The following is an 18,494-nucleotide window of genomic DNA, read 5'->3' on the forward strand; positions in this document are numbered from 1 at the left end:
GTGTACTTGAAAGAATGCATAGTTTCTTTATGACAGACGCAGGGGCAAATATTCCATTAAACCGACGTTTATCTTTGTAACGGTATCCTCGTGCGCAAGAATTGCGTACACGTAATACACCACCTATTCCGTGCATCCGTGTTTAATAGCTTCCATCGCAACTTTTTGCTTAAACTTCGCCATATATGAAATTTCGTTTCGTTCTGCTTGATCTGTCTGGTATTTCGCGTACGAGCCTGATCCCTGTAATATTACACATTCGTTTTACCATTCTGGCCAAACATATTTGACCCCACACGACCATCAGCCGTTTATAAATGTACAACAATGCGTATTATCGAAAATTATTGAAACGCTGAATTATGTACCAATTAATATTTCGATACAGCATTCGTACAAATGAAACTATTCTGCGAACATTTTATTATGTTAAATGCATCGCGAAGTTCCCTATTTCGATATAGAGTTCTCATCGTCGAATTATGCAACTGTGAGATCAACCCCCTGCCTTGTGAATTTTTCTCTGTACAAAGACCTGTACGTACAAAACAAAAAAAAAAAACAAAGGAAAAGGGGGAACAGAGTGAAAAAGGAATACGGAAATCTGCGCGGCGTCGATCCGTTAAGATTCCAAAGGCGAAAAACTATTTCTGGTATAGTCACGTGCGAACCGCAACGCCGCAAAAGTCTCCAACGTTTGCCGCGTTTCCCTTTCCCGCATCGGTTAACTTAGATTCTTCGACGAACCACCCATCAAAATGATAAACTTCTCTCCTCCCATGAAAGAAACCGGAGCAAGCACGTCGGTGCATTTATTTTCGTACTCTACTTTTCCCCGTGTCGAGTGGATAATAGATCGAAATTCCAGTTGAGAGAATCACAGGGGCATCTTGCCGCTGGATAGTGCGCCAACAGTCTGACCAATCGGTCCAGCTGTGGCGCCACCGATCAAGAACTGCACGTCGGTAAGGTAGGAAAATCGATTGGTTGCAACGTTGCCGGTTCTAGCGGGCATTCGGCTTACAAAGCGGATAGTGGGGGTTAGTTACGGCGGAATCGCAAATATTCGGTGATGGTGGTGCGCGACAAGGGTGATAAAAAAATCAGTGTCGCGAGAACGTGAATTTGGACGGGCCTAGTGGACACGCGAGGCCATGCGTCCGTTTTACGTCGCGTTCGCACACGTCGCTGCACGATCTCGTAGCGTCGCGATGCCTTTGCTCGCGTCGTTCCTCGCAATTACGCAATGATTAGTCATCACGATGTTGGATCCGGGGTGTTAGGATCGTTTGTGACTTTGTTCGATCGAAAGATTTCTTTCTCGATGGTTGATCGTGGATGAACAGTTGCGTTTATTTTAATCGTCGAGATTCTGTTGATCCTAATGACGAACGCTTGAGCTGACGACGATGCTCCTTTATGTTTAAGGTTACCAGCATGAGCTTTTGGTCCCGCAGACGATTTCATATCACTCCGCTACAAGCGTTTACGGCGCTGTTTCTCATGATCATGCTGTTTTGGTACAGCCTCAGTCGGCAAGAGACGCCTCAGCAACCGTGCAGCGTGCCCGAGGAATTCACGGAGAAGCTACACGAACTTACCTACAGGTCCATACGATTGAGTTCTAGTTACTGGCTGTAGATAAGTTCACGTCTGAACACGTGGGTCAATTCTCCTTTGTGCTGGCATGCTAATTTGTTCTGCGATCCTCTACTACTTGCTTAAATTATCGCCTATATTACCTGTAATTACTACTCCTAATGCTTACAACGATAAGCACGTTAACTAATTAGTTAATCCTATGTTTTACGAACAGCTGTGATTTTAAAGATACCAGAATGTTGTCTCCCATTTTTGTTACAACGATTTGCTTAAATAAACTACACTTTTGTTTACCCTTGATCCTAAACTTTTCACTAGGAACAATCGCATATACACGATATATATTTGCACTTCTATTTATTTGTCTTACACTGTAATTAATTATATAAAGTATTTATATGTTCATGAACGTATATTTCTCCGTATAAACAATTCCATTGACCGGTATACCGATAGACTGAGCATCTCTGCTTTCAATTATTCCTCAATTTCACCAACAATTATCTGCACAGTCGCTAACAATTTTATAGCTCGCTGCACGATCAAATCGAGCCGAATGATCACCGAAAGTTCGCTTCGATCACGAGGTGACGAACCGTCAAATTCGTCTGCGTGACTAGAGCGAAACTTTCACTAGACACGGTTTTCTCTCGTCGCGAGTTTCACCAAGCTATCGTTCGTTCAACTCTTTTGTCGTGTGTGACTCCATTAGGGTCCACTTAGTGCTAGCGAAACTGAGCATCGTGCACTTTCTGTGCTTCGGAGGACTCTGGGGTCAAGTTCGAATCGGTCGTGCCTTGCCATGGGCACGTAAGGTCGAGCTTTGCTTGGTCGACACTCTCAGAGACGACGTCCTAATCACGAAAGCATTCCGTCAAGCTGCTTTGAGCGCTACATACCTGCACGCGGCCGGTGTGTATCGAATCCAGGAACACGGGGTCGGCGAAGATGCGCCCAAGGTGGAGGTCGTCGTCTTCGAGAAGGATGCCGTGGTAAGTTTTATTACTATATTTTCGTTTTGTACTTTAGTGGTAGAATATGCGGTTAGTACAAGAATATAACTGAAACAAGTACAGATTTTTTGTACAAATCATTTTCTGCCAAACGAATACTGTAATTTATTTCGTGGAATAGAACATTTACGAGGGACGAGGATACGAGATACTTGAAAGTTGTATGCCAACAAGTATGTCAGAAGCTACGTTACTATCTGCAAACAGTTTTGTTTCTCACAAAATATCAGATTCGTATGTTAATGACGATCTCTCGTTACGAGTTGTAAACTCCAAACTGTGTGAACATCACCTACGGTTTACGAGATGTGTTTTACATATCGGACAACTAGGACAACAGAAAGTTATCGTTTGGCATTATTTTCGGCAATAAACCGTTGAACTTTCTTTTATTAACATTGCTCAGCTTTAGTACGTACGATATAAACTTTTAAAGATCGTTTTGCAGCATAGAAGAACAGGAATCTAGAACATCAAGATATTAAGGTTATTCCAAACGTTTTTCGTTCTGACACAGCATAACGAACAATTATATTTCATCTTTTACTATACCCAACTATGACGCAAAAGTAAAAGTTCTAACGATGAAATTAAGTTTACAGCGAATAGAACTAATATTTTCTGTTTAGAATACTCGCGTTGTTTAAAACACTGAACGTTAAAAACGTCAAAAATTGGGCGCTTAGAATTTCATTAAATAACTAAATTCTTCAAGCTTGCCTGGAATAATCAATTTGTTTAAAAAAAGAATTATCTAACTATATCAAAGTTATAGTTATACAACGCATATAAAATTAAGAAACACGTTCAAACTATGTTACGTATTCAAGATTACTTAATTATTTAACGCTTGAAATAATAATTTCTTTCTTTTTCTACAGACACGAATGGTAAGAAGAGTAGGTTGGACAAGAAGGGTGTTGCCTCCGGACTGCGAATTTTCCCCCAGTCTACAATGTTTTCCACCTCGGCTTATAATTCCTCCCTTACCGGCGAAACTGTTCGGTAGTCGATTAATACCTGTCCCTAGAGGAGGCATCGAATTGCAAAAATATCACTATCCTAACGATTGGTGGCTCGAGGTGAAACCCACCGATTGCACCGAGCTACAAGAAACCAACGCGTAGTGCTACGTTTCATAGTAGACGCGATATATTCCCGATGTAACGATAAATCTTTCGAACAGACAGCCGAAGATGTCCTCTAGGATTACTAAAGAAAGGACAAAATGGAACGCGCGTGTTACCTTTGTCCGGTCCTATTACGAAAGCATTTTTATTTTTCATAGACTCGTTTCACGAAACTACTAGAAATATATAATTCGAGACTTGGAATTTATTGAAATTGGCAATGTAAAATCGAAGATTCGTATTGAGAAGGAAGCTACGTATTAGGTTGTCCGAAATGTTTATTTCTGTTTTATAAGGAAATAATAGGCGCGCAATGTTTTTTGTTTTATATTAGTTTATCGAATTACGCGGCAACATAATAATAGAAACAGAGCGAAACGGATCACACGTAATTCAATAAAATAATATAAAACAGAAATTGTTGCTCATCTATTATCACCTTATGAAACGAAAGAAACTTTTCGGACGATCTAATATATATTGTTTATTTTATAACACGACTCGTTGCGTTTGTTTGAACATACGGCAATGTGCAAAAGTTTCTGACCAAATAGATTTACAGTTTATATTTTAAAGGCGACGTTCTAAAGAATTTTAACTATACAGTACACGGTATAATTGAACGGTAATAACGATTGTTATTTATCAATTATTAGAATATGAAGGGAATTTTTGTTATATCTTTCACTTGCTATGTCCTTATCTAATAATAAATTCTGTTAGATATAGTTTTTGGAATACAAAATGGAAACTTGCGTATAGTTTGCGAATTTAATATATAAAGGAATCTCATAGAATTAGTTTTGATAGCTATAAAGTAACTCGTTGAGTTTCGGATTAATTTAAGAATCGTACATAAAACACACGACGGTGGATGATCGATCATTAAAATCATCGGTGAAAGTTCTTGTTTTATTTTTACAGACTTTCGGACAATGTTGTTCTTTCAGCTATTAAAAGACGGTTGATGAATGTAATTATTCGTGAATAACAGGTTTCGGTAACGACATTGGTGATGTTCTAGGAAAAAGTCGCTCCTAAGAAAGTACCACGAATTATAGCTAAACTACGCGAGAAAAGTTTCAACGTTCGGTCGTCGAATAAGAAATTTTGTGTTTGCGATTTTATACGAGCGTTGAAACTTTATCATTTTTGTCATTGTATCGACAGAATCGTACGCTCTCGTGATCGAAATTATCGATCGCAACACCGATGAGAAATATCGGAGACAAATATATGATAAGCCAAAGAAACAATTAGTTTGCTGGGTGGCACGTAAACGGGGAAAATGAAATTTTCCAAGCGTAAATTAGAACTTATGAAAGTTAGACAATTGTGTCTTCATACTTTACACGCTATGATTTCATTTAGAGAATAGCTAATATTAGAGACAAGTCTGATAACGAGTGTGAACCCTTTGCACTTTGCCGATTGCTTTAATGATTACAATTAAATGATTACGATTAATATATTATGGCGATATTTATACGAAATACTAAAATTTCATTTCATAGAAAATTATTTAATTTTCATATTCTCGATCTTGCTCGATTTCATTTCACTACGTTCTTTAAATCATATTTGATTCAATTGCTTTTTTTTTTTTATTTAAAAACCTAGGTAATATTTTTAAGTTTGCGAAAGGTACGAAAGAATCGTTATTAATATAAAGAATTTCACGCATCTATTTGATGGCAATGTTTGCCTCGAAACATTGGATGCGTTTTTTATTTCTTGGAACGAGACCGAGATCGAGATATAAAATTTGGAAGACTGTAACGTGAGTCCGTGATACATTTTTCAAGGTATTTTAAATAATAAAATATCTTGGCTCGTCGTATAATATAAACGTTATACGAAGATACGGTATATTACGCGCGATGTATTATCTTTAGACCTAGCCGACACATATTATGGCACGTATACGATATGTTGTCGCATTTCTGTCACTCTGAGACAAGACGTTAGGTTGTAATTAGTATATCGCGAATGCAAAGGGCTGAATTTACCATAAATTATACACAGACAGAATCGCAGTAAGATGATGTAAATTGGACAGTAAGCGACACCCTCCTGTCTACAATCGTTAATAAGTCACTAAGATACTTTTCCATAAGGTACGATTTAATTTGTATATAAATCTAATTTTTCTTATATCTCTCCAACTTGAAAAATCTCAAGTAATTTCTATTTTTAAAGCTACAATTTTTAATCAAATTTGTTTGATTCTCTTCTTTGAAATTATATAATTCTTCGTTAAATCTTACTGCGATCCTGTGTATGTCTACTGTAAATGGTATTTACATAAACAACCTAACAATCTCTGTGTCTATTAACTACTTTGATCCGAAACGTGAAAAGATACAGATATGCTTCTTTCAAAGCTTTGATAGTACAATTATTTATACGACTATTTGTACCGCTTTTTAAACGCTATATCAACGAAAACAAACGTTCCAATTTTTCCATATTTCTACAGACTCGTCGAATTCCTCTCGAATTAACGTTGCATTCGCATCCGTCGATTATCGTCGTTAGAAGTACTTTCTTCGTCGTCGTTTCATCGAATTGTATTGTGATTCACGAACGTAGCATGTTTTTCACGATAATTCATATTGATTTGGCTGTGAATGTTGAAACGTGTTTGCGTCGACTTTATTACAGTGCCATGTAATTGAAAATGTAAAGACGTTCGTGTAAAAGCGAACGACAATTGCCGCTTATGATTTTGTTTTGTTTCGCGCAATTACTATCGCGTGATCAGGCAATATATTTAGCGTTTTATAATTTTATATACCTTTTACTTAATTTTTATATCTCTTCTTCTTCTTGAATTCTTATTCTTGTTTTTTCTTCTTAACGAGTGTACTTAAAAGTTAATTCTCGTTCGAAACGTAACGTAATGTACGAAACAAACTTAACAAAGACTGAACTTATTCTATACGCTATTTTAAACGAATTTTTAATTTATTCTTCGGTTTAAAAAAGAAAAGGACCGAGTATCGTTGTTTGCATCTGATGGAGAACGAGACAATTTAACGTTACTGCGGACAAAAATGATAGGAATCGTTGTAAAAGGAAGTTGAGAAAGCGTTTGTTAACACTTGATCTATACTATGCTTCCAGAAATTGTTAATCAGCGTTACATTTTCCTGTCGATTGTGTTTCAGATTAAATGCACATATCATTCCTCATATTTTATATGGATGCACATATTTGTATGTAACGTACCTTGTGAGTGACGAACGATCCAAGTCATTGTAGTTGTCCCTTGAAACCTCACACGTGGTTAAATAAAACATGTAAAAAAAGAATCGCCTAACTTGTAGCTTCCTTACGTTCTTACGCTTATTCTCCCAAGTACTAGAAACTGTTATATTTTAATGAATCGACGCTTTTATTTAAAAGGAAATTTTATACTTCTACGCGTATACATTTAAAGCGATTAAAATGTTTTTAAGAAAAATTACAAGTTTGTCGTACAACCACTATTTCCATTTCACGAACGAGATATATTTACACGTTATTGCATTCACGAGCAAATTTGCGTACGTATCTCTGAATACACTGGTTTTGCTTCCCAAGCTTCTCCTAAGCATTTTTATGGTTGTCCTCGTTTGCTCTTCTCTCCAGAAGAAAGCAGTCTCTCCGTCCATTTACTTTCCACATGGCCTTAAAGCTGTTCCTTTAGCGCGACGTTCAAATTAGGACCTTTACGATAAACTGTCCCATTTTTCCTTTAGTACAACACAGTTGTGAACAATATGACGGTAATGTAGCGTTCACGAAAGGTGTCGTCACTAGCAGACAATTTTCCTTTCCGCTCTGATCGCTTCTTTTCTTCCTTTAGTCCGCCTTGCCTTTGAGTTTCTCCATATCTCTCCCTGTTTCTCCTTCCTTTCTTCGTAAATCATTTTATAATAAATATATCGTTTCTTGTTTTCCTTGTCCTCTCAATCTAAAACGCGATAGCGATTTAATCTGTTGACCTGTTGATCTGTTGTTAATTACGCAATTAGATATCAACAAAACTTAAATTTTTATTGTCACAGCGATCGTGATAGTTTACCAGCTGGCAAACTTTTATAAAAATCGTAGTGACGTTGCTTGGTTGTACATCGATTACGATCACGAGTATCATTTGCAACGATCATGACAGTGTACGTTTCACAAATAGTTTAGGAATCGTAAAACTTGGTCGGTCAGGATTACTACTTCCGTTCGCTCGATGTTTTTGGATTTACCGGCATTGCGATATGGTATCTTCAATTCTCTCAAACCTATCAAACTTTTTGGCACTGGCGTCGTCCCAGTTTTCACTGATCCTTTTATTATCCGTGCAGTTCCTCGGTATTAAAGTCGGTTTTCGTAAAACGGCGAAGACGATACCAGACAAGGGAGACGAGGCGTGTGGACAAGTGTGTGGGTGTGTGTGTGTGTGTACACGAGAATAAGCGACTGTGACGGACAAGTTTGGGTAGACCGACATCCGGTTTAGGCTTATCCTGTTCCAATCTTGTTGTAACAATGTCTAACAAGATGCGTTAGTAATGGTATTAAGGTAATACAATATACATTTTATTAGTATTAAGATGATACCGTTACTAGAATGTTTAGGAAAATTTCTATTTTGATCAACACTACTAACGAAACGAAATACAAATCGAGATTTGTTTCATTGTCTAAATAATACAAATGCTTTATTTTACATAATTGACACTTATATCGCCGCGTATCCCGTGTGTTTTTTGCGTATTTAAATACCTGATAGATATGAGATCATGTTAAATATGTGATAGAATATGAGCTGTGAATATTTAACTTATTTTATTTCATAAATATTATAGCAATTGTGAAACGTATGCTTGCTCTGACCAACCAACCAAATCGTCGTACAAACAGAAATATTGATTCTCTGGAAAATGAAATTAATATCGTGTTAACGTATTGCTTAATTAAATATTATCTTGGTAGTTACATTTTATTTAAAACACGTGTTATTAAATATTCGTGCATCAAAGCTGAGTTAATGAAAAATGCAGAGGTATGCTTTTAGCATGTAATTTTTTAATTTATATTTCCAACGACGTTTCACGTGATTTTAATCTTCTACATGCATATTACATGTCACAGCGATCGATACTTTCGGAAGAAATTCATTAATTATTGACTCCTTAATCGCATGATAATTACATACATCGGAACGATCTATTAGTTTAAAGAGAATTTATCATCAAAATGAACTAAGCACGTTCGCGTTGAATTTTAATTAATATTAACTAATTTAATCACTAGGTACGTTACGACTATTCGATTTGTATCATAATGGGTATATTAATGAAACGCGCGTCTTAAAAATAATCTAGAAAATGTTTCAACGATATGAACTGTAATGTTGACCAATGTCGATATTTAAAAAATGATAATAAATTAACGAATGCCAGGAAGTTTTTACACCAGGAAATATTTAGAAAAGAGTAAGAGCATCGGGATAATAGAGACTTGTTGACAATAGGGTCCTCGTGACAATAGACGATAGAATAGAATGGCGAATAGCGATTCGTAGCGACGGAATAGAATGGACAATAGGTGCTCGACAATAGAAGATTCTACATGATGTCTCATACAAACGTAAAGAAATTATCTATAAATAATTATGTATTTCATTTTCCAAGAATCTACAACTTCATTTATCTCTAAGCTTTTATTTCAACCAATTTAATTTCCACGAAAATACTGATCACTTGTAGCTTTTATCGTTGAACTGACTATAAATAAATCTTGACGATAGAAATTCTCAGCAAATCCAGGTTCGTTGTCGATGAAAGATAATTTACAAAATAATTAAAAACATCTACCGTCTATTAATAAATCGTGCGAGCGTGTGATTCGTTGGTAAATAATATAGGAAAAAGAGAGGAAGAAGGAGAGGAAAGAAAAACTAGGAAGTATCGAACATAGTGTAAATAACGTAGCAAAAAGACATAAAAAAGGGAAACTAGAAAGTATTTAGCGTACGATAAAGCATCTTCTTCTCGTCACTGTTCCACGTGAATGAATGAAATGAAAGCGACAACGCGACCGATGGAGAAACGTAGCTAACGAGCATCGCTTTGTTCAACACAGGTTACCACTTCTGTCCGTGTTGCTTGAGATTTAGTACAGATAAAAAAAAAAGGGGTATCAAGTAAGAAACGAATGGACCATCGGATCAGAATTTTCTCTCGCGTAGTCGGTATACGCGTAATTGCGACAGAGTGGGGAAAAATATAAAAGAAAGTTTAGAGGATGAAAACTTTCTAGTCATGTGACAACGCACATGGACGTTACCTCGTGAACGAAATCATCGACGATTCGTTATTCCGTGCAGAAATGCATGAAACGACGCTTCGCCTCGCAATTTGTATCCGTTCTCTTCGATCACAGTGAACGATAGAACTCGAATCGCTCGAAAGTGGCGAAGTGCACACGTGTTTGTACGATCGCCAGTTTCGGCTATGTTATTTTAAATCACGAACTTTATTCGAATAAATATAATAGTGCAACGGGGTAATTGTACAAAGTGGAGTTTCTTAATTTCGAAAATGAATATACTTATACGGGTGAGTATCAATTACATTACGATTTACTATATCGGGTTTCATGGAATATTTATCACGTTGGCACATTGATTAATTTTCTGAATGGAGCTGTAATCACGTATACGAGAGGCACAACGTGCGTAGCTCTATCTTCTTTCCCATTCGTCTCGTAACACATTTTCGGTGTATAATAAAACAGTATCTGGTCGATTCACATCGTCGACGTTTATCATAACGCGTTGTCACGACGCTGTTTCATCGTCCAAATTGATAGAAACGTCAAGGACTATCAATAGGATCGAAATTGTGAAACTGATTGTATGCAGACAACTCGATAACTTGAAACACGGAGACTGTATAATATGATTCGACGTGTGAAATAATTGCATACTGTATCAACGAAGAAGGAATAGCGGATCGTACAGTAATTTCTCGAATAACGTCAGTTAGATCGTAATAACGTAAACGACAAATAACTCAAATTCGAAGTTAGGAACGTCGTTAAATTTCAGCTACTATATATTAATAAATTATGAAAAAGAAAAGACTAAAAGTTAATAAAAGTAGTAAGAAGATACGTTTTTATCGATACGTTCGATCATTTTTTGAATCGTATAAAATCAATAATTTGTTGCTTCACTAGCGCTGTTTTCTAGTTGCACTTTTCGCGTTGCTGTTCGAAATTATCGAAATGGGAGACGGTTACAAACTAATCAGGCCGTACAAATACTATCAACGTAGACCATGGTGGCGGCATCGATCGTACACGGATCACAAATCATCCAAGTTCTACCACTCTAAGAGGATATCACCGGAAGACCATTATTCTCGAAGGCCAAGTTATAATAGGTACGGAGTGAGTATCTAATTGTGCGATACGAAGATCGTATTCTTATGCATTTTTCTTTATTTATGCAGTATTATTTAATAGCGAACTTAGTAGTTCGCTTCGTTCACTTGGGAATTTCATACTCCGATTGCTATTTATTCTGAATTGGGCATTGCATGTATAACGTAAAAAGTAGAATTAAGAAAAATAGATTTAAGATAGAAAATACGTGAGGTATATTCTGAAAATTAAGATCGTCGACGATCGTAGAGTTCATTAAATTTCAATTATTGACAGTTGTATTAATTTTCCGCGTTTTAATGACCACATGCCCGAAAGCATAAACCCAGATGTCAATAAACGGCGCATTGTCTGTGCCACTTTACAAAATCCCCGGTTTAATTTGTCGGTTCGACGTCGTAGATTTATCGACTGCGTCACGTGCTGAACAATCACGGCCAGGGAGAGTGGGAAATTTCGATATTTTTGGCATTAAATTTAATTCTAAAATTGCGCAAGCTCGAGTGATTCGACTCGAAACGTCTGGTTTTTTGGTAATTGGATTGAAAGGTAGATCGCAAGCGATTTGTAGAACAGTTCACTAACAGATTTATCGTGACTCATAATTAAAATTTGCTTCGTTATGAGAGTCGCTAGAGCAATAAACAGACGTTTCAGATATGGCTCTACGAGAGACGATTTCGATGGAGGCGCCGAAAATCATCACCCTTACACCATCGTGATACAATTGCCTAAAGAAGAAGATAAATACGAAGACGATAATTATGAAAAGCGGAAAAGGAACTACGAAAGGATTTCTATACCTGTGTATACTATTGAAAATGATTACATCGAGGATGAAGATGACATTGAATCAAAAGTGGTGAACGTAAATAACAAAAAGATGCAAATAAAGGTAAAAATGCGTATATATGTATTATGTTATGTGTACGAGTTAAATGTTCCATCTAGAAACACGTAGAAAAATGATTTAATAGTAAAAAGTCATTATGTCGTAAATCAAATAATTTCAACGCGAAAGTATTAAAATATGAATATTGGTAGGTACAGGAATATTAAAATGCGAATTTTAATATAAAAATACCGAAATACAAATTTTAATACGGAGATATTTAAAATTCGAAACATCATGCGTATATGTAAAGTAATAAAAATGAAGCGTACATATACAAAAACTTTGTGAAAAATTTGAAATAAGGTGAAACTAGAATTAAACTATATAATGATACTATATAATTTTTATAATAGAATGTGAGGTCGGTGCATACTAGATCATTGTGAAATCATTTGTTACGTTATTACGTGAAACGTAGATTAGAGAATTTTATTCGAAAAATCTCTTGTTAGAAATGAGACAACGATGAACAAGACGAGTGGTAGGTGTTTAATTCGAATCGTGATACGAGAAAAACAGACGTGCTGTGACGTAATTCAAAATTTCAACGTATGCTAGTAATTCTAAAGTATCGCGTAAATGTATCGACATGACGAAAATTTGAATTGGCATTTGCAAGGATATACTCCGCAGGATTATAGCTGTAACTCGAAATTAATCATTTATTTATAGATTTTGTTCTCTTTCGATTGTTATTATATCAGTACGTCCTTTTAATGATTGCAGATGATCAAAGGCGAAAATCCCAAACTGCATATCAAAATATCAAGATCGGACAGTGACAAAAATATAGAAATTGTAGATAAAACGAACACCACCGAAGTAAATCTACCATCATTATCAAGAACGTATGCAAATTTAACAACACCTGTGCCACAATCAACGGAATATTGGGCTCCAACGCCTCATTTTGAAAATATTCGACAGAAACGACTTTAGAAATTCTAATTTGTATTTAAGACGGTATTTCTATTAAGCTTAAAATTAAATTATTGTTTAATAAAAAATTACTACATCTTTAGCCATTTATTAAGTCAGCTATATATAATAATGGAACATAGTATTAAAGTCTAAGATTAAGAAATAAATTTGTTTGTTACGTTTACTGTAATTTCTTTTCGGTTGTTTCCCACGCAAGAACGAGACTATAAGCTATACAGCACGAAAAAGCACAGGACAATACGGTATTTTTCGAACAGAGGGAATGAACGAGGAAATAAAAAAAAATATCTGTTCTTTATAGAGGGGCAGATAGAATAAAAACAAATTATTCTTATTTATGAAGTCTATTGCTATCCTACATATATTACTGTTCCAATATTTATCGAGATATTATTTCAACTAGGAAAAGACACGCGAAATTTACTTTCAGTCTTTTGTCTAGAATCGTTTATCAGTAAATGGTAGACGAGAGAATAAATGCCACCCGAATGGCACGGGTCTGCGGTAGGAGCCTTTAAACAATACGAAATATTGATTTTTGTCCGTGCCACCCTTTTCCGATGCATCGTTTCGGATAAACAGGATCTTTCTGGTTGCTCGATGGAACGTGCATTTAGCAATTAATTAAAAATCCGCTGGTTCCGCAAAAAGTGTACTACAGCAAAAAAAAAAAAGGGAACCAAAGGAGAAGAGAATTAGGTGACAATAGCTGTACGATAATTAACGAGCTTACAAAGGGTAACAAGTTTACAAAGCTAAACTTAACATCGTCACTGTCTCTGAATTTTCAGAAATTCCGCGGATCTTCCGGAAGCTGTCATTGTTCGTAAATCTCTAACGCAGAGAAACGTTGATATTATCGCAAATGTCAAATCTATCTTCCGCGCAGGAAGAAATATCGAGGAAGGGTATAAAACCACGATCCGAAAGAGTGAAATGGCTCGGGATGAATATGTATTCATCTGCCGAATGACTCGACCCTCCTCGAAAGTTCTTCTCTTTAGTCCAAGCTTTCACCCTTCGAATAATTCTGCGAAACGAGCGAATGCTCTCTGTTTCGAGGATGGTGAATCTAATACCAGCGATCGAGCACTCGAAAACTCGTGGAATCGTTCTTGAGTGGGCGGGCGATGAAGAAACAGCAAATATTGTGTTTCGAAGCGGAGCCTTCAGCCACGTCCTCGTCTCTTGTTCCGCTTTTCTTCCGGCTCGAGTGCCCTCGCGTTCCCACTTCGTTGTTTCCGTGACTATAGAGAGCGAAAGGGGCCGGAGAATGAAACGATAGGGGCAGAATAAACGTCAGAGTGGGATGAACAAGGGAGATCTCGGGGAAAAATGGAAATATTTCGAGGGTTTGTCCCATTAGAAATTCATTTTACTCGGCCAGTTTCTCAATGTAGTTTTTATTTCTAACATAATAGTCAACGAACATGTCGTAATAATAAATAATTGCAATAATATACAGTGCTGTTGTTGCCATTCGTCATCGTTCGGTCTTTCCTTTCTTCTCGTTTTTTTTTTCTTTTTGTCTTTTGTCTTATTCTCGTTCGTTCTTTCCTTTTATTCGCATATTCTCGTCTCGCTTCCAATTATTTTTTGCACGCTGTTCCTGTTCGCTGTTCTACGGATAACGCGAAGCAACGTGGAAAAAGACACTCTTCGGGCTCTCGTTCTCTACGGTAAACGCTACGCTTCGTCGGAAAATACGATTTCGCTTAAACGAATGTCAGGCTTTTGGCAAGACCGCTTTTTGACAAAATCTCGGTTGCGACGTGGTATGGAAGAGATAAAGAGAGGTTAAATTTTACTGAGTTTTGTGCCGGGTATGCGATGTCGAAAGGATGTTGTTTTCCCCCAAGCTTTTAAATTTTACGATAGGTACACATTTTTCGCAAATAATGGAGTAACGATGACAAGAATTTACGTTTTGGTTCGATATAACTTGTGTTTTCATCTTAAGCAGATTTACTTGATCTATTCGTCTTACATTGTGTTGAAAATCCCACGAAACTTTGTGGAAATTATAATATCTCGGATTTCGAATTATATTACGTTTATGTTTAATGTAATATAAAACAATCATTAACATTTTAATCGCAATTTGTCATTATTTAGAGACATTATTCGTTAGCTGAATGGCTGGAATTTATTTCCAATACATTAGAAAATTATCCCTCGTTGCGACAGGTACAGCTGGTGTTTCTTCTCGTAATTAATTGCAACGGTAATAAATAATTCAAATCGAACACGGCACGCTGAACTAGGCCGAATTTTGTAATTCAAAGTGATACATAGATCGGTTGATTTGCGTGAAGAATTAAAGGCTTGAATTTTCTCACGAAACGTTCTGCAAACGGTTCATTTTCGTGCAAAACCTTTCGGCCACTTTTCTTCACGTTCGTTAACTATCGGTTAGCGCCAATCCTTTTAGGAATATTCATTACGAAAACGGAGATAATCGAAAATCGATGAGGATCATCGGTAGGGAAAGTACACAAAGGATGAGCTAACACCTGACACTCGATACGATTATCGATGTCTTTTTGTCGTACTTGATTGCGATTAAAACAACGTTCCTCCCGATTACCGGACCGAGGAAACATTATTCGAGCTGAATTCTTTTCTATTGATCCAGACCATTTTTTCACGCGAAACGAGAACGCTATGATCTTGTCGCTTCGAGTAATCTTTTGTGGCTACTCGAGCGTGGAATCTTTATATTTTCAGGCAGTAACAGATCGAAATCTACAGAGAAAATGTTCGTGAAAGCCACTGCAAGGAACGGTCCGTTTATTATTCGATAAAATTCCTATTTTTACGAAAGTTCATAGCCTGAAAATTTCTCTTAAATTCCTGCATCAACTTTTCGAACCCATCAACATCAAAATATCAGGTGAAGGAGAATAAACGTTTGAGAAATTTCCGAAATTCATGCTAAGAGGAAAGAAAATTGGCACATCGAAATTATGACGAAATAAAAAGGGCGTCGTGCCTAGTACTATACTTTGCGAAAAATGTGTAAATTTAGCAAAGGCGAGAAACGGTCAGTGAATCTCTATCGCAGTCATTTATAACCATCTGCATCGCTTGAAAACATGCGAATTAAGCTCCATAAACGTACCACATTTTCCCGATATTAAATATTTTGAGAATTCGCCGGAACGTTCGTGCATCGTTGCCCACTTTGAAACAGAGTTACAGGGCGCGTCAAAATTCCGCACATTTCAGGCATTAATTACGATTTTCGTGCGTATTGACCGGAAACAGTATTATCGGCTAAACGATTAACGATTCGACACGACACGCGTCCCATGAATCACCAGCTGTCCCCTCTCACCTCCAAATGCATTTTTGTTCACATTATACGAGACATACTGTACAACCGGATCTGCGGATGTCGAAAATATAGAGCGTGGGGTTGAGGAAGAAAAAAATGTTTGGCAAATGCATTCGGTTCAGTCTCCATTCGTATGTAAATAACTCGGCCTAAAATCTAGCCAGACGTTCGCCGCTCAGCTGGTTTCATGCCAATATCGACGAATTCAAGGAACCAGGACACGTAGAACGCGTGTCCGACGCCATGTGCCTCGTTACACGATGTTATAATTGCTGTTTTACGTTTCTTCGATGTCCATCGTTTTTCTACGATTTTCAGAATCTTCTAACGTCAGATTTATGCTACCGCTTGCAAATATTCGGACGCTTGATCGATTCGTAATTTATAGTAACGGTACGTACCTAAATGTCACTGAAATAAGTAAGAATATTTGTTAACTGATGATTGAATCAACGGATAAATTATCTCATTTTTATTCATTCGATGGTAACGAAAGAGAAAATTGTATATAAAGGGATTTTCACCTCTAACGTGAATCGTCTGAATAGTCTTGTTAAGAATCAAATGTTTGGATACATTTGAGCGATAGCGTACGTTGTAAAGGTAAAAGGGAACGATTATCTGTTGTACGCATTCTCTGCCTATAAACGAGAGATCAAAGCGTAACGTTCTTGGAAATTCGTGGAATCGGAGAGAGATCGTTGTTTCAGAGGAACACGCGTATAATTGGTAGATGGATAATACTGGCGCAGATGAGAATACTCGAAGGTCCTCTGAATTCGTCGAATCAAACAGAACGCTAATTAATTCTCTCTTTTATCATACGCTTCGATTCCTGTTTGGATGATAATAGCGAAACATACGACAAATATGAGGATTTGCAAAGGTGATTCGCATAAAAGAAATTGTAGGTATCGTTGTCGATTAAAATACCTCTCGATAGTGGAAAATTCTACAACGATAAAAATGCTCCGTGACATTTCCGTCATTAACGTTCTTCTTGTTAGCAAAACGAGTAAAATACTGGGGAGATATTATACCGGCAAATGGGACGTTGTAGGTACGTTGAGCGAAAAGTATTAAATTTCATTGTAATTTCATTCAATGTAAAACTGCGTATTTCGAATTCTGAAATGATGTAATTTAACTTATTCATTTTTTATACCGTAAAAAAAGAAAGAAATACGATAAAGTATAATTTAAACTTTTAATCCCCATAAACTAAAAGAATTTCATTAGTAACATTCATTTTTTTATTTCGTGCGATCCTAATTTAACGCAAAAGTTAATAATTTTTTACTGGAAATGATATATACATGTTATGTATATTAATATTTAATCCGGATGATTTTTATTTCCACTCCCTCTGAAATTCGGCAAACAGAAACAGCGAGAAATAAAACAGAGATATTTTAGAATCTGACGGCTCCGAGCCACGTCTGACTTGTACAATCCGCTACTACTAATACCATCGACGCCGTCTTGCTTTCTGTAGCCAATATTAATTCTTTGACTGGCAATATCCAGTATTTTCAACAAGTCAATCGTCTGTTATAAGGTACTTTGTCTGGAAAGCAGCGACAAGTATCAGCTTAGCGAATTTTAATCGAAATAACGTAACTTGTTGAATGGCTATTAAATACAATTCGGAGGTATTATTTTCTCAGAGCAATAATCTTAAGAAACATAAACGTTTCTTTAGTAAAAGTAAAATATTTTATTCAAATATTAACCGCGTTCTATTGTGAACTAGACATTTACGTAAATTAATCTGAAATTTTAATAAAACTTCATAATATCGAATGATATTCAAACAATTCGATAATGTTTGTTGTGACCTAATTTTAAGTTTAATATGCAAATATCGATAACATGAATTTTTCATTGAAAAATGTAGGGGCTGCTTGTAGCCGTAATATGTTATCAAACAATTTCCCATCAAATTTATTCCTCCGAAAAAGTACAAAGTCGAACAATTCCATATGACGAAACAAAAGCACGTTTCGAACGGAGTAAATAAAATACGATGCCAGACAAAGAATTAACGCTATTATTTAGCAAAATAATCGAAACCGTGCAATTTCAAACGAGAACAACGCTCAGCGATCTACGTGATGAATATTCGAATATTTGAAGTATTTGGA

General features: G+C 36.4%; 2 protein-coding genes across 4 annotated transcripts; both read left to right on the forward strand.

Moving 5' to 3' along the window:
* The first annotated feature begins 1,003 nt into the window (after positions 1-1,003).
* Positions 1,004-7,059, forward strand: LOC126921406 (uncharacterized). The gene is made up of 4 exons (XM_050732970.1): positions 1,004-1,345; positions 1,429-1,607; positions 2,315-2,594; positions 3,497-7,059. The coding sequence occupies exons 2-4, from the start codon at positions 1,438-1,440 to the stop codon at positions 3,740-3,742; spliced, it is 696 nt and encodes a 231-aa protein (XP_050588927.1). The 5' UTR covers positions 1,004-1,345; positions 1,429-1,437; the 3' UTR covers positions 3,743-7,059.
* Positions 7,060-8,516: 1,457 nt separating this feature from the next.
* LOC126921407 (uncharacterized) lies at positions 8,517-13,182 on the forward strand. Of its 3 annotated transcripts, none has more exons than XM_050732971.1 (4): positions 8,517-10,347; positions 10,970-11,175; positions 11,825-12,071; positions 12,798-13,182. In XM_050732971.1, the coding sequence occupies exons 1-4, from the start codon at positions 10,330-10,332 to the stop codon at positions 13,008-13,010; spliced, it is 684 nt and encodes a 227-aa protein (XP_050588928.1). In that variant the 5' UTR covers positions 8,517-10,329; the 3' UTR covers positions 13,011-13,182. The 3 variants fall into 3 exon arrangements, with proteins under 3 accessions (XP_050588928.1, XP_050588929.1, XP_050588930.1); XM_050732972.1 differs by having other exon boundaries at positions 11,834-12,071; XM_050732973.1 differs by having other exon boundaries at positions 10,983-11,175.
* The last annotated feature ends 5,312 nt before the right edge of the window (positions 13,183-18,494 follow it).

Source organism: Bombus affinis, chromosome 10 (assembly GCF_024516045.1).
Source record: "Bombus affinis isolate iyBomAffi1 chromosome 10, iyBomAffi1.2, whole genome shotgun sequence".
Lineage (NCBI taxonomy): Eukaryota > Metazoa > Arthropoda > Insecta > Hymenoptera > Apidae > Bombus > Bombus affinis.

Excerpts from the sequence above, each read along its gene's own strand:
- LOC126921406 (XM_050732970.1), top strand. The coding sequence starts at position 1,438 with ATGAGCTTTTGGTCCCGCAGACGATTTCATATCACTCCGCTACAAGCG. Across the intron at positions 1,608-2,314 it reads CTACACGAACTTACCTACAG|GGTCCACTTAGTGCTAGCGA; the intron begins GTCCATACGATT and ends TGACTCCATTAG. Across the intron at positions 2,595-3,496 it reads TCTTCGAGAAGGATGCCGTG|ACACGAATGGTAAGAAGAGT; the intron begins GTAAGTTTTATT and ends CTTTTTCTACAG.
- LOC126921407 (XM_050732971.1), top strand. Across the intron at positions 11,176-11,824 it reads CGAAGGCCAAGTTATAATAG|ACGTTTCAGATATGGCTCTA; the intron begins GTACGGAGTGAG and ends AGCAATAAACAG. Across the intron at positions 12,072-12,797 it reads ACAAAAAGATGCAAATAAAG|ATGATCAAAGGCGAAAATCC; the intron begins GTAAAAATGCGT and ends TAATGATTGCAG.